A 24,147-nucleotide genomic window follows, 5' to 3' on the forward strand; every position below is an offset into this window, starting at 1 on the left:
GCAGCGGCAGCGCCTCCGTGTTGGAGCGGCGGGAGCGCCGCGTGCCTCGCCCTCCTCGGCAGCGGCCCCAGGGACCCCATTGCCCCCGTRCCCTCGTTCGCTGCTGCCGCTGCCTTTCAGGTGAGGGGAGAGGGGGGCGGAGAAGGCGAGTGCCGGGGCGGTCACTCCCCCTCCCGCCCTCAGCGCTTCCCCGCCGCCCGCTGCTCTTTTCCCCCCCGGAGGACGTAGCAGCCCCCTCGGCAAGATGGGCTGCACGCTGAGCGCCGAGGACAAGGCGGCCGTGGAGAGGAGCAAGATGATCGACCGGAACCTGCGCGAGGATGGCGAGAAGGCGGCCAGGGAGGTCAAGCTGCTCCTCCTAGGTAAGGCCCCCRCCGAGCTAAGGCCCCTTCCCCCAAGTCCTGAGGTAAATTCGTGCGTTCCCCCCTCTGCCGTCCCGCTGCTTCCTGCCACCCGCCGCTTTCTCTGGGCGAAGTCGTCTGACCTCCCCCCTCCCCAGTCCTGAGGTAAATTCCCCCTCCCCCGTAGTCCTGAGGTAAATTCCACCCCCTTCTCCTCCATCTCCTCCCCCGTGGTCTTGAGGTAAATTCCCCCCACCCTCCCACTTAGTCCTGAGGTAAACCATGCTCCTTCCTGCTYCCATCCCCCCAGCCCCGAGGTAAATTCCTGCCCCAGCCCTGAGCTCAGTCCTTCTCCTTTCTCGCCCCGAGTCCTGAGGTAAATCGTGCCCCGCGCCCAGGGGGAGCCCCCTCGCCTGCAGCGCCGAGTGTCGGCTGCGAGGGGACCTCGCGAGGCGGGCCCCGCGTCGGAGCGGCCCCGCAGGGGGGCTCCCGTTAAACACCACGGCAGTTTTCCTCGGCCTTCTCCTCGGCAGTTTTCGGGTTAAGGAGAGGCGCAGCAGCCCGGTAGGGTAGGTAGGAAAACCGTGGTTGGAGGCAGGGCCGTAGTGGAGAAACGCGAGGGTGTAGCTTGGCCAGCGGCCCCCTGTAGCATCTGTATAAAGTGGGTACATCATAAACTTCTGTCGTGGATCCCGTGAGCATCTGCTAAGTGGAAGAATTTATGGGAACTTTAGGTTGGAGGATGTTTCTTCTTAAAGTTTCTTGCAGAACGCCTTTAATCTTACAATAACAGTTTATAAAATGCACAAAGCAGGGAAGGAGCACAAAACCACAATTTGACTTTTTGTATCCTTTATTTTTGTGGAAACTGCTAATGTTGGTGAAATCACAGTATGAAATAAAGTGAAATCTTAATGAGGATTCTGCAGTGTGTAATGTAGTGAAACATCCCACATCTTTTCTTGCATTATTAAACTTTACTCATAATTACTGGCATTCTTTTTGACTATTTTAGATGACATGCTTGTGTGCAAATAAAAGTAAGGTTGGTTTTAAAAAGAGAAAATGAGATTTTTAGTAAGGAAGCACATTCATTCAGAACTAATACTATTGGACAGCTGAGCGAACTGTTTTAATGTTGTAGTGACTCATAGCAGAAACCAGAGAGAGTTCTTCTAAAGTGGAGTTAAAATGTGTGTGTGTGTGTGTGTGTGTKTTTTTTCCTCCTCCGCTCTGTGCTGCCCCTCCCTTCTTGAAGCTACAGTTTATAGTAAAAGCTTTTTAAAGTATGCACCAATTTCTCACTCCATTGCCTGCAGTGTATTTTCAATATTGCAGTAGATTTCTTTAAAAAAAAAAAAATGTTGCAAATTTATTTTAAATGACTCCAAACAGTTTCAGGGAAGCACTTCCATGTGTAGGTGAAGAGTTGAAATATGCCTAATGTAAGCTGCAGAGCAAGTGTCCTTGAGATCTATATGTATAGATTAAACCATGCTTGTAAGGGGAACAAATCTTATTTATTTTAACTTGTCTGTTTTCTAGATAGTTAGACTTGTTTTGGTTGATAGTGTGCATAGTTTTGCATTCTTTGAAAGCCTCAGTAATGGATTGTTGAGTGTAAATGTTACCAGRTATGTGATCAGTAGTAGTAGTGAAGATGATGTTCTTATGGTCTCTTTTGAATATGTTGAATTGATACTTTATACTAAGATTTTGGCAAGACATTTGAAGTGTTTCTTAGGAATTTTGCTGTTAGGTATGAAACTTTTAATCTGTGTAGTACTGTCATCTTTGTTTCATTGTTCCCTCTGGATAGGGGTGAGCTCTACATCTATGGAAAAGTAATTTCCTTAAACTTGAGAATGAGTTTGGTTGCTGTATTTTCAATGACTTASTGTTTTTCTAAGTGTATTTTCTTTTGGAAGTTAATGTTACCTCAGGAAGTTAATGAAACCTCAGGATATGCAACAAATGGTTGGTTACATAATTATAATTAAGCTCAGTTCGTTTAGTGTTTCCTGCCCTTTCTCATTAAAATGAGTGCAAAATGTAAAGGAATGGCTCCTCTTAGGACCCCTGCATGAGACTTTTCGTAAACAAGTGCTTCATAAGTGATCATCTGTGCACACATTGATGCATTTGTGTGGTTTTTGCCTGACTGGAATGAGAGGTTTTTTCAGTTGTATTTTCTTTGCAACAGTGTCAGATGTATAAAATGTTATGTGAATACTTTATCGCTGAATGACAAACTAACTTGAGGTATTACACTATTCAGCACTYAGTTTCCCAATTTGTATCTGTCCATGTGTTAGGATTTATCTTCTGTTTGGTTGTATTGATGCATCTATTTATGTCTTTSTTCAGTTAAGAAGATAGTGCAATGAAGAAAGGCACAAGCTGCGGTTCGTTGGTAGGAAAAGACAGTGTGTGAGGCATCAAAAATTATGTAGAAAATGTTCATGTAGTGCTTGAGCCTTGACTCAATAAGGGWAACTTATTCTAGGATCTCTAGAATTATTTTATGTGGTGCTTAGAGAATATTACATATTGAGCTAGTAGGTTAAACTAAAGAAAGGCCAATTTGTAAGATTAGCTTATTTCTAGCTTTTAATTTCTTCCACTATATTTTTTCCCTAAATATTTATCTGAAACAGGAAATTGCACTGATTCTATTCATAAGATTTGACATTACTGAAACTATTATGATTTAGTGTTTGATATCACTATTTTAAGTATGATTTATATTTTGTTGCCCTGTTTCTAGGGAGAAGCAACTAGATCTAAGTGTTTCGAAATATTATTGCTCCAGATATCTAACTTTTTTCATATCTATAAAATTTTTCATCCTTGTGTATGAATTTGACTGTAGGCTGTAGATCAGGTGTCCTTGGAATAGGAATCCTGGATTCTGAACAATTACCCATCCAAAACAATGTCATTCTTATCCTATGCATTTTGATATGATATATCAGCATCAGGAGAATCTTTTCTGGAAAATTTCTCTAAGAGCAGTTCTCATTATTAGAAGTAGGCTGAATTTGAGTATGTAGTTTATAAGTCAGATGGAATGTGCTCATTTGTATGTGGAGATTGGTGGTTTTCCCTGCTCTTTTAAATCATTAAATGAACTTTTTCTTAGATAAAAAAAATCTTAAAATAGTGTCTTCTATTTGTGATGAAGAAATGAATGTACAGATATTTAAAGTGAAAGATGTAAGTACAGTCTAATACTGTCAAACACTAAGAATCTAACATGTAAGAAGAACTTTCCTTTTAAAGACCTAATATTCAAGTTGATGTTTTTAAATTTACATTCTCAATTATTTGAAGTAATCATTTATTTTTTAGTGGTTTTTGTTGTTTCTTCCTTTTCTTTATTTCTTACAAATAAATTYGCATACTTATTGTGAGCTGAATTTCTGAAGACCAATATACCTTGGCTAGCTTTCAGTTTTTTTCTTTCCTGTGGCACCTAATCTTAACTTTTGGTAGGCAGCAAATAAATCTGTTGCTTCCAAAATGAATGCAGTTCTACTAATGTTGGGARGTGGTGTTTGTGCTGCTTTAATATMCATGTGATCCAGATCAGGTGTGGATTTGGAAGTACACTTCTATTGAATTAGCTAAAGCACAGGAGACTGAATTTACACCAGCTGCAGAAGAACAGACTGCCCCATTTAGTTGAAAGCCTTCTGGTATGAAGTTAATCATAGCGGGTTTTTTTTTTTTTTTTTTTTGAATACATTCAGCTTGGCAATGTGAGTTTATAGGATTAGCGTTCTGTCTYGTGGATTGTGGAATTCTTCACCTAATATGGTAAATTTAGTATTCAGGTTCTTACCACCATTGACTTAAGAAGGCCTTCAGATGTTTGCAGTTTTTTTTTTTTTAGGAGTGAGTTCCTGAATCTAGGAGACTGTAGGCAATATATTTGTAAGACTGCAGTTATGTTTTGCTTTCTAGATAATGACATTTACAAATTTCAGTTCAGCAGATGCTTCTGTACACATGACCCACAGAGACACTCTTCCTCTTCTGAACTGTCTTGTGATTCATGCTGGAACAGAGGCGTGCCATGTTTTTAAAGTTATCCATTTATCTTTTATTCCAAGGCAGAGTACTAGTCTTTTTTTTTTTTTATTGCATTTCTTGTTGCTTAAGGCAGGAGCTGGAACAAGCATGTGAAGTTCTTCTGAATTTTCACATCCCAAGCATCTTTTATGTCTGCTTCTCTTGTGTTGATGCTTTCTGTTTGCTCAGTCAACTGACTGCCACTGTGTACTCATTTTCTGAATGATATTGTACCCATAGACCTTGACAAGAGCTGTTTTCTTCCAAACCTGGATGCCAATATGGCAAATGTATATATATGCACACACTTCTTGTAGCATTATTTCTATTGCCTTTCCTCTAGTATATTCTTGCAAACGACAACARAGAAGGGCTTTGCAAGGTATATGGAGCTTATAGCATTCTCAAAAAAAGCTTGTTTGTCATGGATGCTTATTGCATGTTTCAGAGATGTTAACATTACCTTTATAAACTGTGCCAGCTTGATTGTCCTAATCTAAAAAGTTTCTAATAAAAGTAGTTCTATCATATTTATGGAAGGGAGGTCATGCATCTCARTGTTGGTATGGCACATATTGCAGCCGCAGTATCTTGTATACCTATATAAATTGATAGTAAAATTAAGTTGTTCTTCATGTCCTATTAGTAGGATGCAAAATGTGTTTTTTTCATAAAGGTGCTTGCTTTAAATGTATCAGTAAAATGAATATGTAATTTTGATTTTTTTTGAATAAACTGTACATCATTGTTCTGTGCATGCTTTTTACAACTGTGGTCTTGTGCTTGGAGTAGATAATATTCCTTTCAAAGGGCTCCTTATTAACTATTTAGTGTAATGTAAGAGTATCCGGGCAACCAAAATGGAAAGGCAGTCTTAACAATCTTCACTAGATTGACAGTTTTTAAAGAAGAAATCAGTGTACTGTATACTGAATAATAGAATGTTGKATTTGAGGCAGGCTCATAATTAATTTTTCAACTTAATTTCATTTCTGAAATGGAAGAACTAATCACAGTTGTTGAAATCAAATGGCTGCATGTATCCTATCCTTTCATCTGTAAATTTTTTAAAAATTTCTTGCACATATATTCTATATGGATGAAGCAGTTAAAGCTCTTGGCTCTAATATTGATTCTTACCTATTATGATTATAATATGTAAAACACACTGAATCGGTGTTTTCTGTTTATAGTTATAAAGAAAGTTTTCTTGGCTGCTTTTTAAACTKATACCATAGTTCTGGAAATAAGCAGTGCCAGTTCTCTCATGTTATAGTGACAGCTGTTGAGTCACTGTGTTGCTGRAGAAGAGATTCTTGCAGCATCTGACTGTGATTTTTACCCTATTCCTGACACCTTTGAACGCTTCACCTAGTTTTGTGATGGTTTAGAAGAGAAATCAACTGCCTTTTTGACTTAATTTGTTGCTAGTGGTTGTCTGAGTTGATACTTCGTAGTGTCTGATGATCATGGAGTTAGGGCTTAGTGAGCACTGAATAAAGGCACAGTGAGCAGCAGAAGCACGTGCCCGATGCACGTGGGTGCTGTGGGAGGGAAAGAAGACTGGAATTCTTCCAATTTATGTCTTTCTGTCAGAGTTAACAGTAAAGCTGGATAAGATATAATGTGAAATTGTATATTAACTTTTCTGCAAGGTCTAGTTAAGCTAGGTACGTGTTAAGCTCCATTTAAAATCCCACTGCTAGGGTAGGAGRTACTGTCTGGCTTCTTCAAGAACTATTTTGATAGAGCATTTGATGAGAAAGTGAATGTATAAGTTTTTCACACCCAGCTCAAAAGGACTTGAACCTCTTTCTCCATTCCTTAAACTGCATTCCTTAAAACTATTTAGAGTTTTTTTTTTAGTTTCAGCCAAGAAAGATGTATTTCTACTTGTCAGTTTGGGTTACTGCAGCAGAAAATGCAACAAGGTAGTGAGTAACGTGTTTAGCTACGAGCTGGATATTTAAGCTGTAGACTACAGAGGACAGTGCTATTTAGTCTTTGGTTTAAAAGYATCCTTTTTTTTTCTGATCTACTGCAGCTAAATACTATGTAAATGCAGTATTAGAATATAACTTTAAAATTTACTGGAACTGAAAATAGAATGTATTACAGTAATAGCATTGTGAATAAACAAGAACTATCTTCAGTATTCATGGCTTTTATTTAATTGTTTTGAATATTCATAGATTTTTTTTGAATTTACCTGTGATTTATTATATGATGTCAGACCAAAGGTAAGCTGCTAAAGCTTATTTAAGTGTTATCTGTATTCTTCATGCATTATATATTTCTTGAAGCACTTTGGAAGTAGATTTCTCAGCTGTATGCCTATTTAGTTACTGAGCCTTGATAAATCTGGTAGACTGTTAGCAAAACCATTATGTGCTTTCTAAGCTTTTAAAGGCATTAACAGGGATTGCTTCTAATATGCTTTAGTGGCTCAGTATTTAGTAGCAAAGCCTGTCATCTAGTTTCTAAGTGTCAGACTACTTATTTTCTCTGCCTGCTTTTCAGGACCRTAGGGCATTTTGTCTTTCCTCCTTATAGCTTGAAGCTAATGAGCCCCGTKTATGTAGGTTTCTCCTATTCCTCAGTTCTGTGCTTGAAATCCTCAATTCTGTGCTTGAATGCAATTGCCTGTGTTTTGAACTGTATCAAATTCTGATACCATTCAGAACTTTCTCATATAGTTTGACATCATTTGTTAAGTACAAAGGTAGCCAGATTTCTTTTTTTAGGGCTCTTAAAACATAAATATTTTCTTTGTGGGGGAAAAAAAATGGCTATGTGTAAAGAATGATTGTGTGTGCAAACAGATTTTTTTCTTCTGCTGGTTCGTGTTGAAAGAAAGAATTTTGGAAATGTAATTTACATGAATTTATAAACTAAATTTAGAATTTAGGTTAGTATTTTTCATTGTGTCACTTTATCATTTCAATGAAGATAGTATATTTGACTCTTACATGACTCTTTGAATCCTATTTTCCTTATTTTGTGCATCTTGCACTTCTTAAATGGCAAGATTAAAACCCCTTGTTTGCTTAGAGATAGGTCAAGTCTAGAGTTGTTTAAGCTCAGATGTATTGTACTACTCTTAAAATAATGGATTAACTTTTTGTATAGCTACAGTTGTCCTACTGTCAACTTTGAAGATACCTGTTGTATTTGCAGATGATTTCTTGTTRTCATGTGACAAGTAGAGCTTGAAAAATTCAGCTAAGACTTGCATTTTTTTTCTCTGTTTAGAGAGGAATCCATCTACTTTGYCTTCTCATTTTACCATCTTGTTATTTTTACTATTATGTTTCTGAGAACCAACCATCCCTATCACAATCCTAGATAATGCAACAGTATTGTAGTTCTGAATTGCGAGTGTATCATAGAATGAAAATATTCTGAGAATGACAGAAAAATGTTGAGAAGTTGTGTTGCATRTCTGCATTGAAATAACCTGCATAAGATGTGCAGAAGGGAATATTTTGGTAAGTATCTCCAGGTCAAAAATTGTTCATCCATGTAGAAGTTGTATCTCAAACACTGAGCTCTGATATACAGAGATGGTAGATATGTCTTCACATAAAACTAAGAGTGGCCATACCAACATAGACTGAAGGTAGTTCAGTTTAGTGCAAAATTCAGGATATATTTATAAGGATCCTTTTCATATGTACATGGTGATATCTATTGTTTCTGGTTGACAGGTGGCAAAGCTAAGCAGCTGGAGGCAAAGTATATGCTTTAGAAATAGGTCAGTTAATAGACTCACTTTATTGCAAAGTAATTTAGGTTCACTGAAGATCTAGACCTGGACAAGTGCATATGACACTAACTTAGGYTGGATGTAGCTTTTTTTGGTCATTTTTTTATAAACAATTTTAAGTTGACTCTTAAGACATAATATATGACTATATTTTGTTCTATACTGTTGATTTCAAAGACCTACTTCAAGCAGTACTAAAGACCGAGGAAAGATGTGATCGGTTTTTGGTTTTGTTTAGAGACTTTCCAAAAGTGACAGTACATTGCAGAATTGCTTCTAGGCTGGAAATAAACCAGTGTGCAGATACTGCAAACCTAGAATTATCTCAGTTCTCTTTAGATGAGTCAGTGTTGTAATTTTAGAATCTGTTACTCCTGTGCTTTCAACCAATAATGATGTAATCTGGAACTCACACTGATTAGTCCATAGTTAAATTACAGAAGTACTTTCTTCCAGGTATTACTCACATATTCTTAATTCATTCAGAGTTTCCTGATGTGTTCAAATTTCAGTAGTTATAGAACTGCAGCAGCCAGAAAAACAAAATTCTTATTTTGGGGTTTTTATTATTATTTTGGAGCAAGGGGTAAAAATGTTGGGGGTAAGAATGACAAAAGTAGAATTTAGTGAGAGCAGATATGGTTGCTTGGATGCTAGTGTCTTAAGAATATTTGTTTCGTTTAGTGGTCTGCCTGTGTGCTAGAAGTGTAGTAACAAGCTTTCCCTGTGAGTTTCTTGTAGTAATACAGATGTCTTGAATATAGTAGCAATGTTTAGCAGCTACTAATATCTAGTAATGTATCATAGGGTGATAAATTTAAGTGATTATGTTTTTCTGCTATTCATCTGTCTTGCTCTTTATAAGACCAAGTGTGGGTGTATAGTAGAAAGAGCAGAAATTGCTGGTTGTTTTTAACTTGTGTTATGATTAGTGGCAACTGAGAAGCAGGCACCATGATTCAGCCTTCTGCTACAAGGTGATGACATGGCAGAAAACAGGCAGGACAGTTGTGGGGAGAGAACTTTGCAGGTGAATCCAAAAATTTGAGTCAGTGCATTTTATTTTAAATTTCAGATTCCTTAATGTGTAAGTTAAATCTAGTGCAGGTCTTTATTGTACAGTCTGGAAAGTTGAGAAGTGTCTTTTGGAAGTCTTGTATTTTATCATCTTGTCCAGAGTTTAATCTTTTCTCACAAAATGTAAGACTGTTCTACTCATTTCTAGGCTCTGTGCCTTTGTCAGACTGAGCCCGTGCTTCAAGATTAGCTCAGTTCAACTATTCTAGTTTTCATCTAGGTCTTTGTTTAAATTTAGTGCAGAATAGTTACTCTACAGTTATTACTATATTAATGTGGCTGGGAATGTCTTTAGATTATTAGGTGGTATTATTGTACTTAAAAGCTGATTTCCCCATAGAGGAATACTTCAAATCTAAAGCAAGCTGAAATGCTTTTTGTTATGGTATATGAGTATCAAAGACCATGAATAACATCCTATAATACAGGAGGATCTAAACACAGCTAAGTGTTTAGATCTGGGTAGGGTTTGGTTATGAAAGAAGGAACAACTATCTCATGTCCAAATGTGATATTTAATATTTCATATTGCATGTTCTTGTTGAAAACCTTTCTAAAARCGAGATCATGTTTTTCTTTAAATGAGGACTTATTCACAGTTAGGTGAAAGGGAATTCTGTATCAGTGTGTCTCTGCATTTGTCAGAAAACCACCCTGTGTTTTCAYTGAGGGAAGAAAAATAATCTCTTTCAGTATAGGATGGTGAGGTATCATATTCTTATATAAGCAAGATTATCAGCAAAGAAGCAGGCAAAATTTTTCTTTCATTTTCTGGTAGATACAATAGACAATGCATATTCAGGAGCTCTCTGTAGGTGCTATATAACACTTGCTGTTGGGTGCTATGTAACCAGTTACTTTTGCTTATGTTGTATGATTGTGGYGGTGTTAGATAGCTTTAGCTTTTGTGAAAATGAAAGGTATGGTACACTTATCTCTAAATACTGACAGACTGTATTCCATTCAAAAAAACTGAAGAGAGAGAATATGGGAAAAAATTGAAAGTATGAGTAACATGACCAGGCCTGGCGCTTACCTGCTCAATTCCAGTCAAATGTTGTAACTTTTGTTTTTGTGAAATAGCACACCACAAGTGAATGCAGRTGAAATACAGCAATATTTCTTCAATTTGGAGTAATTGCTTTGGAGTTTAAAATTTGCTCCAAAATTTCTGTTGAATGCATAATTGTATAAAAGGAACTTACTGCTTTTTTCAAGTCTTTGGATTGCCTGGTGCTTTTTTCATGTTTATCCTTTAAAATGCCTGGCTACGTATTTACAGATTAAGTGTTAATTTTATTGTAAATATTTTAATTGCTATAGTAATGAGTGACCTTGAAATAGTCTCTCTGAAAGTGTAACTTTGTTTAAAAGGCTTTCTGTCTTTTATTTGGTAGATACTGCAGATATTTATGTCATCCCTTAGGTTCTTGGAAGATATCTATAAACTTCGCCTGATTTTTTTTTTTCTGTTGTCATAATGTACAGTATTAGCAACTTGTAGAGGTCAGTGTTTGTCTTACAGTTGTTAGATACAGTTTTTTTATCTTATGCTGAATTTCTATCTCAGTTCAGAGACTGAGAACTATTTCTACTCTGTAGAAAAACATGCAAATAAGACTTTTGATAAATGTGGAGGCTAACTAAAGATGGCGTTAAGCCAATCTTAGGTTGAAATYGGCAGTCCTCTTTATTCCATAGCTGTGTACTTCTGCAGAACACTTTGTGTTGGCGCTAACACTCATTCTGCTGTGTGTTGGAGGAAAGGAAAGCTAGCCACATTAGTAACAGCATTGCAGGGAGGTGGGACAGCTTTTGGCAGGCAAACAACCCCGAGCAGGTTTGAGACTGTCATAAAACTACACACTGGGTAAATCTGCCAGGAGAGATGTTCAGAAGACATTACTATGTAGGAGACTAGTTAAAATGGAACAGTAATTTTTAAATTGGAGGAAATATCTGGATGTCAGTGATTGGCAACTGTTACTTTGAACACTTGGTTCACTTGCATCAAAATTTGAGACTGCTCAGGGACTTGTCCAGTTTTGCCGTAACAGTCTTTAAGGCTGCAATTCTGTGTTCCTTCTGAGCAATCTGTTCCAGTGCTCAACCACTACTCTTAAAGCAGTGCAGTGATGGTGTGTGTGTTTCTTTCCATTAATATCTCTCATTAACTTCCCCTCTTACAGCTTGATGTTTTTCTCAGCTCTCTTAAGACGCCCTTGTAAAATCTGGTTCTGTATAAAGGTATCTAAATGGGTTTTGTGAAGAAGACAGGACCCTTGCTAGTCACCTTTCTAGGATGAGAAAGCACAGATATCCTTAGCTTCTCTTTGTATGCTCTGTGTTTTTTAGTTATGTCAGTGCAGGTCTGTATGTGATTGGCTGCTGACTTCTGCATGGTATCTCTCTGCTTGGTTTCTCCAAGACTATTCTCTAATTCAATATTTGACTCTCAGCTGCCAGCGGCTTTTCTGGTCACAATGACTTGTGAAGATTCTGTAGTGGAACATCACAAAGGCATGGCTGAGATCCCTCTGCACCTGTTAAWGTCTTTTTTTTGGTCTCACTGCCTTTTTCCAGGTCACTTCAGTTCCTATCTCRGTCTTCCTTTTAGCCTTTCTTTGCCCCCAGTTTTACTGTATGGAACTTGAGAGGCTTGACAGCAGACCTTGTCAGTAAAGACCAAGGCTTAATAGAGTGCTGAGCACTTCAACCCTTTTGATTTCATTCATGCTAGGTGGCTCATCTGTTTCAGTTGTAGGCCAACACTTTCTGCAGTCCTCCTGAAATTGGACAACTGATTATCTGGTACCTTAGAAACACTTGCAGACTGTGTGAAGGTTGTATATGCTTCTACAAAGCCATATTGAGAGGGAGGAATATGTGGGGGGCGATTCAGCACAAGCCATAATACTAGTAAAGCAGAAAAAGAGGATGATGTGTCTAAAGGGATTAAATCACAACTGAACTGCATGGATTTGTCAGAGGAAGAAGCAGGTCAAAGAAACCTGGAGGCAAATAAGTTGAGACAGCAGAAATAGTGCTTTTTTTGTTTGCCTGTGAATGTGCATGTTCCTGTAAGCTTTGCATTTTAACATAATTTTCCTTTCTTAATTTGTTAAGCATTGAGAATATCAACAAGAGTGACAAACTTTTGGAGTGTTTTTTCTTTGTTAGTAAAACTTTTAATAATTGCATTTTAAGCTATTGAGGACTTATATTGGTTAAGTACTGAACATGTAGAAACTAACTTTATTTTGAACAGGAATGTTCTAATGATTTTTTACATGTTTATTTTTCAGGAGCTGGTGAATCGGGGAAAAGCACAATTGTCAAACAAATGAAGTAAGTATGGTGAAATAGTATGTTAGACAAATAATCATTTATTTGAATAAAAAAACATTTTTTTTCCTCTGTAGGATTATCCATGAGGCTGGTTATTCAGAAGAAGAGTGTAAACAGTACAAAGCTGTTGTCTACAGTAACACCATTCAGTCCATTATTGCTATCATTAGAGCAATGGGGAGGTTGAAGATAGACTTTGGTGATCCAACCAGGGCTGTGAGTATCAAATTAAACACATACAAGTTTCATTCACTTTTCCATTTTTTCTCCATTCTTATTTCTTAGAAAAGTCAGTAGCATCTTTTCCTATTAAAAAAAAAAAAAAAAACCCACAATCATGTCTAGGATGTAAGGTTTTGCAAGTCACTGAATGGCACTTTCATGTGGCAAAGTCTCCTAGAATGAGGAGAAAAAAAATCTTACTGAAAGAAAGCTTTAAACAGAAGCAAGCAGTGTTAAATATAGGGCAACTAGAGTTAAGTTTTGCCTAAATCGGGAGAATTAGCAATCTGAATCTTAGGGAGATTTTGAAAAACATTGAAGTATGCAGTCACTACGCTTTCTTTCTATGAGTTTGTGGCTCTTATATTGTGTAGTATAAGTTAGATGTCTTCATGTTCCTTGAAGTCAGTTTGAATAGGTCATCTGCTTCCTGCGTTTTCTCAATTAAGTCACAGGCACAATGGTGCACACCTTAATGCTTTCAGCCTCTGGGCCTAATCCTGTTCTCATACAGCTTTCCAGTGTGGATGCCTCTATTTTACTCAAAGCAAAGTAGGAATGGGCATAGCTCTGCTGTTGGTATAAACTCTTMATGACGGAATAAGAATTGACGTTTTTCCCCTAATAAATAGGAACTTTTGTTGAGCTAAGGAATAGAGCTTTTTCYAAGCCTCTGTCTCTTCCATCTCACTTCACTTTTTGTCCTGAAATGGAACTATTTGCTATCCCACCTGCTGCAGAATTGATTCTTTTTGCTTATCTTTTAGCCAGCCTTAGCCCTGTACCCTTCTGTGTGCTGACCATGMTTATTTATGTGGTCCGGAGAATAGATGTTCTGAATCTCTCCAAAATTAGCCTAGATCAGGTGTTTTATCTGCCCTCTGGTTACAGCAATCTGCTCTGTTGCAGCCTTGAAACTGATTGTTGAATGTATTAGCCTGAAGTGTTAGTTTAGGATTAGAGATGAAGATTTTTGTAGTTATTGAGAGAAATGCAGAAGGATATTCTGTCATAATTTACTYGTACTTTCCATCATGTTAAGACTGAATTACTGTTAGAGAGGACTAGAAGRGTGTTGAAAAAGTGGTATGCAAATGCTGCCTTCTTTAAAACTCCTATGTTCAAAACTTGTTTTCTTTGTTTAGAAAGCAAATAAGTATCAGTGAAGATGACAGTAACCATGTGATGCYTTATGTGTAAGGGAGACAGCTGTTTGTGAGATGAGGTGAAGTGGATGGAAAAGTTGTAACTGAAATATCTCCATGTTGTCAGTGATGTGTAAATTATCAGTTTTGCTTTTGCACAAACAGTTTTGCTTTTGCTGTTTCATCATTATATGTACATATGTGGAATCTACTTGAAGTATGCTTAATTGTGAGCACAGCTAATACAGCTTCATTTTTATTGGCTGTTCCACTCCTCAGCTGCTGTTATGTTTGCTGTTGTCTTGCCTCAAGACCAAACTTTTCTGGGGGAGGAGCAGTATCTCACTACACATTAGTCTGGCAGCTGTGCAATAGTCTTTACCAGAATCTGTCTGTTAGTGTTAGGGGCATATGGTGGATTTGTAACTAAATACATAGTGAAAGCAAATGGAGGGGGAGGTAATTTGGGAGTGAGCAGATAAACAGCTAGCAAGATGTTTTTGAGGGTTTTTTAATGTATGATGTCAGTATGAATCAGATGAGCTTTTTTTATCCTAAGTGTATACCTGATGAGGATACACATATTTTAGGGATAGCCCTGAAGTAACTGTCTATCCTTCTGCATTTAGGCCGGTCTTAATGTTCTCCTGCGTTCTTTTCTAGGACAAAATTGTTATAGCAAATTAGCCCTAGATTTTTATTCTTTGTAAAATCAAAAATAGAGGAAAAAATCCAGAACTTGTGGTATATAAATAGGGATTCAGGAAATCAGGAAAAATATTTTGTGAAGGTTTTTTCCTCAAATTTCTTCATGAGAGTTGGTGTTTTAATTGGAGTAATTTCATTTGGAAAATATTTTGACCCTTTTTTTGTCAAAGACTGAAATCCATTGAGTTGAACACTTCCACTGATTCAAGCTCTTCTGTTAAGCTGTTGAATTATGGGCACATGTGTGAATGAACACAAATTACTGACAGCTTTACTCCAGTAACAGCCTAAAGACTGTACATTTCAATATTCTGGAGGACAAAGTAATACTGAAAATAAAAAGCACATTTTGAGTGACACAGTGAATGCTTTAAAAGATCATCTACTTTCTAGATATGAGATCTGTTGTAAGTTTGAGAGATGTCTAAATGAGTCTCTGTACCATGTCTCATGAAATCTAATACAAAAATGGAAGCCCTAGAGTGGAACATGCCCGATTCCAGCATAGTGAAAAGAAAGTTGGATTGTTCTGTATTTCCTCATTTCCACAAATGTGGTTTCTCTTTTTAGAAGTAAAATATGGAGTTAACAAATATCCCTTTTTGTTTTAATATGAGTTTTAAAAACTGAAATTGACTTTTTTCTTGCTGTCTCCTGTTATCTCATCATACCCCTTGCACTTCCTTCAAGAAAGTCTAGGGTGATGTAGATCTTCTGTATTTGCAAAAGTTCTGCAGCCTTTTTTCTCTTGGTAGACAGTATTTTCACTGGATAATTAGAAAAAAAGTTATATAAGATTGCTGGCCAGAGTTAGCTTTGTGTGTATTTGAAGGTTAGATCATGGTAGGTGCAAAATGAGTTGTTCATTCATAAAAATGACTTGCTATGTTCCAATCTCTTTTTGTCATGTGTTGTAAATTAATGATGTCTTCCTTCATGATCAGCTCCAAAAGGTTGTACATCTATGGCCTTTCCACCTTTAAATAGTATTCAAGACCAGAATTGTCATTCATTTTTCTATTATATTGGCATTTTGTTCATACTCAGACAGTGGGATCTGACCATCTTGTTCTTTGACCTTTACTGTTTTTTAATGTAATAAATCACAATCTATTCAAGTTTTACTAATTACTTGCATTATTTGACCTGCTGCGAGTACAGCAATCAGTATTCTATTAATTTTTTGGCAAGTGTTTCACTTCTGTATGTAGCCACTTAAGTTTTCAAAAGATGTCTTGAACTGTGTATTAATTCCTGTTAATTAGCCGTTGTTTGTGTAACTACATGCAAGTATAAGGATGCATATAAATGACTTGAAGACTCTTAGATTAATTAAAGCTTTTTGTCTTTAAGCTGTTAACATCACTGATATTGAATCAAGTATAGGCTATTTGCAAACAACTTCCATATTGGCTCTCACAGTAAGGGTGACAGAACTTTGTTCTCTTCCCCCACCTCAGATTTTCTTCTCTATACTTACAGTTCTGTGAGAAAAATCTGGCATGTTACTTTTCTATCTTCTTTCCTGAAATACTTGAATTCCTGACTGAGTGTCTGTACCCTTCTTTTTTTTCCCCTTTATGCTTTCCAGTGTCATCTTTTGCCTTTCTATTTTTTGGRTAAAGAACAGTACATGCTGTGTGTAGTTAAGCCACAAATACGCTTACTTGCTGACTGGTGTAAAAGAACTTCATGACAGTACTAATGTTGCTATCTTCTCTGGTAGCTCTTTCTACTGTTAAAATTAGCCAGATATTAAAACTGAGCAAGGAGAAAACTTGATTTTTCTGGAATAACTAAGGTAAAGGGTATTTGTAACCCTGCGTTATCTGGAAAAAGTCGTGAGAAAAGATGTAGTTTTCAGACCCGATGAATTATTTTGGAAGAGATAATCGTAACTCAATTCAAATGATAAATGGACTGGAAGAAGGTTGATTTTTATCAGTTTATGAGAAACATAGTTGTCTTTCTGTTATTGAAAAATGTAGGAATTAATACCCTGTGTAGAACAGCAAGACAAGTAGTTTTGCATCGCAGTTTGGGGAGTTGGTTTCCTTCATGTATATTTGGTGAAGGAAACTTGTTTGAAAGATCTAAATTTTAGTGATGAACCTTTGCAAACATACTTCTGTTGCATTCCACATTTGTCCCCTTGTTTTTTATATCGTAAAGGATGATGCTCGTCAACTGTTTGTGTTAGCTGGAGCAGCAGAAGAAGGATTTATGACTGCTGAGCTTGCTGGAGTTATCAAGAGACTGTGGAAAGACGGAGGCGTTCAAGCTTGTTTCAACAGATCTAGAGAATACCAGCTTAATGACTCTGCTGCCTAGTAAGTAATGTGTAGCAAACAAGATTCTCCCTCTCTTGCTAGTAGTAGCTAAAGGAACGTAGAGAAAGTTGTTTAATCTATTGAGGAATTCTGTTCCCAAGTAGATATAAAATACAGAAGTAATTAGGCAAAAATATTGTCTCCATGGGTCGGAATGATGCAGCTGCTGCCTGAGCTTGGAGAGAAAGGGATACAATGTTGTTCTGCATTTGGCTCATGCCCTGGCCAGTTGTTTCAGTCTGAGGAGGGCAAAAATTGCTTTTGTTGTTCTTAACATGTTAATACTGTTTATTTACAAAAACATCACTCAGTTTTTCAGTATCTGAAATTGTCCAGGAAACCTGACCCCTGTATGCAAGGGGAAAAAAATGGAGTGTAAATGTAGTTAGGAAACAAAGGGTAAGACATGATGGCAATAAATCAAGGGAAAGAATCAAGGGAAAGAAGATGATAGAAGAACAGTGTGGTGGTCATAGTATCTTCATAGGACAATACTTAAAGTCTTATGTTTCAGAATTATTTGGTAATGTTTGCAGTTATGTGCTTCTCAATTAGCTGCTTCTAGGAGAAATTACTACTGTGTGATTACAGTTGGAGTAATCTAATCCTAAACTTGCTGAATGGATAGAAGTGTGGTACAACTGTGTCAAAACGCCCACTGTTTCCAGCATGGTGATTATTTATTTGCTGGACTTGCGTTAAAGGTGCAGAGGAATTGACCCAACGAGCTGAACTCAAGATGACGGAGCCCTTAACTTATGCAAGCACACTGTCTTATTTAACTACAGTTCATGATAGGGCTTGAGGATTGTTTACGCTTCTCTGTTAACCTTCTCTGTTATGTTTTGTTTTCCTGTTTAAAATATCTCTTCCAATTCCATAAGAACTTCATCTATCCTTAAATATGCTACAGTGAAATAATAGAGAATAATTTCTTGCTATGAAAAGGGCCAATAAAATGTGCATTTTTAGAAATGCTAGGCTTCTTGCCTGAGTCCCAGAAGTRTGGGAAAGGAAAAATAAGAAAAATCTAAGTCGTTAATTCCCAATAAAAAGTTACTAGCCATGTATTAAGCATTGCCTGTATTAGTTCTGCCTAAAACACTGGATTGTTCTTTTCACACTTACCCTGCAATTAAAATTGAAAATAATTTTGACTTTCAGAAAAGTAGCTTTGATCTATAGAATGATACAAAGATGAAATGTTGGTTTTGGTTGATTGGAAGAAAACAGTGTTTCTGCACTAAATCTTCAAAAATCACGAAGCAGTTGTCAGATTTTGTTTTTATAGGATAAATGTCTCTAATAATTAGGCAACTTTGTAACATGTATCTTCCCTTTCTTAAAGAAAATTGGCTTTTATAAAAACAAATATGACAATGAATGGACTACATAACCTTATATTATCTGATTACAGTTCTGTTCTGTGGATAACTGAAAGCAGTATTTATTTTTACCTTTAGTTACTTGAATGACTTGGACAGGATAGCACAGACCAGCTACATTCCAACTCAACAGGATGTTCTCAGGACTAGAGTGAAAACCACAGGAATAGTGGAAACTCACTTTACTTTCAAAGATCTTCACTTTAAGTATGTAAATCATGATGCATTATTTCTATGGCTTCTATAAAGTTCTAGAAGATGAACTGTTATGCATTTTATCAAATTTGCTAGACACAGCTTTGTTTAATGTGTTTATTTTCCTGGAATATTTCTTCATATTTGGCTTCAAATCCCTTCCTTTTCCAAGGGATTTGGGCATCATGGGAACTCACGTAAATACCTCAGTACATTTAAATATTCAGTTATTTGGTAATAAGTGCTTTCCTTCGGGGTGCTTTAAGTGTATTGCATGTAAAATATATCACAACACATTCTAATGTATGCTTCCTGCTGTTGCTATAAACTCTTTCAGAAATCAAGACTTCCTGAATATTTACTACTTCTGTTTTCAAAGAATGTTATTTCAAAGAATTATTCTTCTGATAATTCAGAATTTCACTGTGACATTGTGTTTGATGCAGAATTCTAAAATGTGAAGAAATAAGTTTTTTCCTTTTTTATTCTAATTAAAATCTTTAGAATATTTTTAGTGTGCATTATTCCATTACAGAACACTAAATGGACAATGAGAATGAGCATTGTCACTTGTGTAATAGCATACCTAAGCAAAAACTTAATTCAGCATGTTTTTGACAATTCTTATTTTTCTTCCTTCTCTACTTATTCTGCTATTTTAAAGTGCAGATACCTTAAAAGCAGCAAGGCTATCAGGATATGATGCTACTTATACAGTTCTGTTTCCTTTCTACAGATTTTTATTCTTGAAGAAGACTTTCTGTTATACTACTGCATCCTTATGGAAAGTTGTGCCATTATCTTATGCTTACCATGTCAGCAGTGATTTTGTGTTGAGCAGTATCTTAGGACATTATTGGAGCTGAGGTCATGCAGATTGATACTATAGTGCTGCCATCAGTATAAAGCTTTCAAGTTCTTGTGGTCCTTAAAAGCTGGTATCCACAAAAGGATACAAGAAGTGATTTTCTTGGTGGTTTTGTCAACAAGTTTTCCTGTCACGCATTATTACATTCTATGAGGAAACAATTTGTTTTTTCAGTCCTGCATGTTCTGCTGTCCACTGTAAGACCTCAATATGACATCCTTAGTACTCTTGCCCCCCGAGATGRGGGACACTTACCCAGTTACGGGATTAATGATAGATACTGACCTTTCTGCTGCTTAGAGCAAACTGGATGCTCATATAGAAGCTGGTCTGTCTTGTGTTCTTCCCTTCTTTTTCCCCCTGCTCTTTGAACGTTTTTGTCTAGTGAATTGCAAGCTACTCATTGGCAACATGGAAAGATGTTAACATTCCTCTTGAAAACCCATAGAGGAAAAAGATCTCTCTTCTAAGGGACTATTCACATTTTCTTGTAACTGGGAGGATTTTTTTTTTTTGCATGATGGACTAAGAAAGAAAAATAATAGGAGGCATTGCATGATGACCTTRTTCATTGCCTTGAAACTATAAATGACTATCAGAATTTGAGACAAATGGAAAAGATCTGTGTTCTGACTTGATAATAAGATTCAACTATGTATATATCTCTTAATTTCAGGATAGTAGTGTTTGTCTCTTGATATATAGGGCTCAGAGTTCAGAACATGTAGGATGATATCAGACTTGAAGAAAACTCCATAATGGTGTCTAATAAACTTAGCTTTTTTCTCACTTATTGTAAAATGTTGCATGCAAAGATTTTTTTAAGGTTTTATTAAAATTGCTTTTCATACTGAGGTATTGCAAATTACAGTGTTGCAACTTCGCCCTTTTACACGTTTTGGTTTGGTTTAGAGATATGTTAGTTTCAGATTTTATTGGCAGGATTCAGAAGCTAGGCGTTGTATAGTTCATTCCATACTCTTATTTTTTTTGCAGGATGTTTGATGTTGGAGGTCAAAGATCAGAGCGAAAGAAGTGGATTCATTGTTTTGAGGGTGTTACAGCAATTATTTTCTGTGTGGCATTAAGTGATTATGACTTAGTTTTGGCTGAAGATGAAGAAATGGCAAGTACCTTAATGTTGAAAAAGAATAGTGGGATGGAAACTGAATGAGTTTGAAAGGAAAGATGAACACCTTTTTTGAAAGTATTGTTCCCATAAGTTTGTGATTGTTTGAGAAATTGAGAAATTGTGAAGTTCGTGATTTTCAGTACCAAAAATATTTCTTGATGTTTCCAACAGTAATTTCACTCCTTCAGTCCTTTCTCCTCTGAGATGTAACTCCCCCCTAACTCGGTGTGCACTTCTWCTTTTTTAGTTTTCTAAAGTGATAGTAGTTTATTGTCTGTTAATCTTTGAGAATTCTGTGCTATTTCTAATCTTCTGCTGCTTCTCATAAAATGCAGATGAAGAAAAAATGGGGGAGGAAGGAGGAGGGTAAGGAATAGAACAGGAGAGCAAGATGTGGGTAGAGACTTTCAAGTCTGATTTGGTCAAGGAGAGTCATAGTTGGRGTCCTGCTTAAATGGATAAAAGTCTGGCCAAAATACTTGTATGGGATATGTTTTCAACAGAGTTTTAAAAAATAGAATTAAAAGAAAGCCTTAGTTCTCTAGATCTGTAGCATTTTTTATGCTAGCATCTGAGGTAGGTGCCAAATTTAATTTTCAACTTTTGGARGAACTAATCATTAAAACATAAATTGGTGTAAACAGAGCAACTCTGCCAGAATATAACTGTAATTGATGAACACAGATTCCTAAATTATTGTCTTAAGCCTAGAAGTGAGAACAAAGTATAGCAAGCCCTTGCTTGAGCGCTTCTTGTGAAGATGCTACTCTAAGGCAGTTTAGTATAATGATCTTGGCCTCTTTATTTGTGATAAACCTTCATTCCAGGTGTTAGGTACTTAATTCTGTAACTTGTATGCTTCACTTGTAAATTCCTTCTCAAACGTGTATTCTAATTTTACTTCTGAAGACTGATACAATAAGGTGTGTTTTTTTCCAATTACAGAATCGGATGCATGAGAGCATGAAATTGTTTGACAGTATCTGCAACAATAAATGGTTCACAGACACGTCTATTATTCTTTTCCTGAACAAGAAAGATCTCTTTGAAGAAAAAATCAAAAGAAGTCCTCTCACTATTTGCTACCCTGAATATTCAGGTATGGAGCAGGGGGAGGAAAAAAAGACTAGTCGTTTTCAGATAAATTTTAAATTTTGGTTAGCAAGATATAGCCTTTTCTTGTGTCATTTTTTTTTCACTGTAASTTTAGGTTGCTTTGTTTTATGGAAGGTAGTAAGCTGGAGATAAAAAGCTTTGGAAGAAATATAGGTGCCAAAAGCGTGYAACAGATTGGTGGCAGGGGTCGCATCAAAACCTGTTCAAACAGGAAAAATAAGCATGAGTAACTTGAGTGAAGTAGCCAAAATATCCCAGTCTGCAGAAGAGTGATGGTTTGTTAGTGACCTGCTCCATTTGTCACTAAAGTAAATGAGAAGACCCCTAGTGCTATAGTTGAATTGACTCTTTGGAAAGTCTAAAATATTTCCTTWAAGAGTTACTTATGGTATCATAAAATAATAAACAATATCTGAAACTCACTCAACATCCTGCTCTTCATGTTTAGGTTAATGATTTCAAAAAGATCTCTTCAGAGATACAGTGTGCATCTTGTTCTTTCTCAGTTTGAAATCTGCTTATTGAGCACTTTTTTCTTGTAGGATCAAACACTTATGAAGAAGCAGCTGCTTATATTCAATGCCAGTTTGAAGATCTGAACAAGAGAAAAGACACAAAGGAAATCTACACCCATTTCACATGTGCCACAGATACCAAGAATGTGCAGTTTGTTTTTGATGCTGTAACTGATGTCATTATAAAAAATAACCTTAAAGACTGTGGTCTCTTCTAAGAGCAACCAAATTTTTCTTAAATGGTAAATTAAATGCCTGAAAACAGGACTTTGGCCTTTGGAATATGACCCTGTAGTGTAAAACTTACATAGATATACTTAATTCTCTTTATTTTTAGGTTTGAAGAGCGACTTCACGCAATTCTTAATTCAGTTTGTTTCAAGGTGAAAAAGATAAAATGTTGTGTTGAATGATAGATCAGTACTGTACTTGCCTGTTTTAACAGCTTTATTTATGTTTGTCTTGTAAATTTAAGTAATTGGGTAACTCTGAGATGTCTTTTGACTGTGTGTATTCTTATAACTGTAGTAATGTATTTGTATAAACGTTGAACAGAATATTTTAGTAACTTGATGTCCTCTTAAAATTTCCATGTTTTATTAAAATGCTCTGGGAGGGGACAGACTTTTTTGCCTTCAGATTATTTAAACATCTTGTAAAATTAAATTTTCTTTTCATTGTAAGAGTGCATGCTGCCTTATTCTTTTGTTGGTAATACTGTATATGGTGATAGTTTTTTTGATATTTAAACTGCTCCTTACACCTCACACTTCAAGCTGACATAATAAAACTTTTTTGCCTTAAGTTTTAGAAAAATCTTTTATACATTTTAGATAAATACRAATATTAAGAGAAATTTAACTGAAATCTACAGCTTATGAAACCTCGGCTTGCAGTCTTTGTGCTACAGCTATGGCAACACTGAGAAATTGAATTTAGGGTTCAGTGATCACGGAGGTTGATGGAAATGCAAAAAGGAAGTTCAAAAAGGAAGTTGTTAAACCACGCTGATACTGTAATAATGAAGTCTGAAACCATGGTCTCTACTCACTGGAGTGAATGAACGAGTTACCTTTGCTCTTATAGATCATTAACAAAGGTTGGACTAGAGTGTAGAGAAATAAAACAGGTTCTTATTCTTTTTAGTTACCAGTAGTAAAACTGTCTCAAAAAGAATAGAAATATCCTCCCACAGGACATGGCACGGTGGACTCAGTGTTTTGAACAGGGTGACTTACTTGCAGTTTTTGATTCTTTACCCTGCTAATGATTTTGAACTCTCACACTTTCTTTAAAAGATATTTTTTTTCCTGCTTATGTTTTATGTGACTTGCTGCCATAGGATTATATCATGCATTGCCTTATGTTTAGTATTGGAGCAGATTTTTATACCTATTTTAAAAAGAATAAACTTCTCCTTGTAAATAAGTACATGRATGGTTGTCTTCAATGTAATTTGTCATGTAGGGCAGTTACATGTAACAAACTTTGAAATAGGATTTTCTATAATTGTTAGGCAGCTACTGTCACACCCCACTTTTGAGAAAAGTCTTTGATACTTTTGGCATATTATCTTGGCATATATTCTTAGAAATGCTCAGCCAAAATAAAACTGATTTTGTTATATTTTTGCTTCAGTGAGTAAATTTTATCTGTACTCTTCATTCTTTAATGCTTCAATTGTTAGGTATAAAATTGCTAAATGCTTTTTAAATACAAGACTGGAAAGGAACTGTTTATTGCTAGTGGTTGTTGAGTATATTCAGACTGGATGCTTTCCTAGAGATTGTTTACCAGAAATACTCTATCCTGAGCCGAGCCCCTTTAACTGCTTTTTACAGGTCTGGATATGTAACTGACTTTTAACCTCACTGAAAACTAGTAACTGTATTTACGTAAGCATTTGAGCTGCATTTTGTATTTAG

The 24,147-nt window shown here is 36.3% G+C and overlaps 1 protein-coding gene across 1 annotated transcript; it reads left to right on the top strand.

The window, feature by feature from the left end:
* The first annotated feature begins 169 nt into the window (after window positions 1-169).
* GNAI1 (G protein subunit alpha i1) lies at window positions 170-23,198 on the top strand. Its single transcript, XM_026052202.1, has 8 exons — window positions 170-362; window positions 12,564-12,606; window positions 12,681-12,822; window positions 16,854-17,011; window positions 18,475-18,603; window positions 20,456-20,585; window positions 21,537-21,690; window positions 22,250-23,198. The coding sequence occupies exons 1-8, from the start codon at window positions 245-247 to the stop codon at window positions 22,438-22,440; spliced, it is 1,065 nt and encodes a 354-aa protein (XP_025907987.1). The 5' UTR covers window positions 170-244; the 3' UTR covers window positions 22,441-23,198.
* The last annotated feature ends 949 nt before the right edge of the window (window positions 23,199-24,147 follow it).

The sequence above is a fragment of the Nothoprocta perdicaria genome, unplaced genomic scaffold (genome assembly GCF_003342845.1).
Source record: "Nothoprocta perdicaria isolate Ctin4 unplaced genomic scaffold, notPer1 scaffold_85, whole genome shotgun sequence".
Taxonomy (NCBI): domain Eukaryota; kingdom Metazoa; phylum Chordata; class Aves; order Tinamiformes; family Tinamidae; genus Nothoprocta; species Nothoprocta perdicaria.

Excerpts from the sequence above, each read along its gene's own strand:
- GNAI1 (XM_026052202.1), top strand. The coding sequence starts at position 245 with ATGGGCTGCACGCTGAGCGCCGAGGACAAGGCGGCCGTGGAGAGGAGC. Across the intron at positions 12,823-16,853 it reads TTGGTGATCCAACCAGGGCT|GATGATGCTCGTCAACTGTT; the intron begins GTGAGTATCAAA and ends TATATCGTAAAG. Across the intron at positions 18,604-20,455 it reads TTCAAAGATCTTCACTTTAA|GATGTTTGATGTTGGAGGTC; the intron begins GTATGTAAATCA and ends TTTTTTTTGCAG.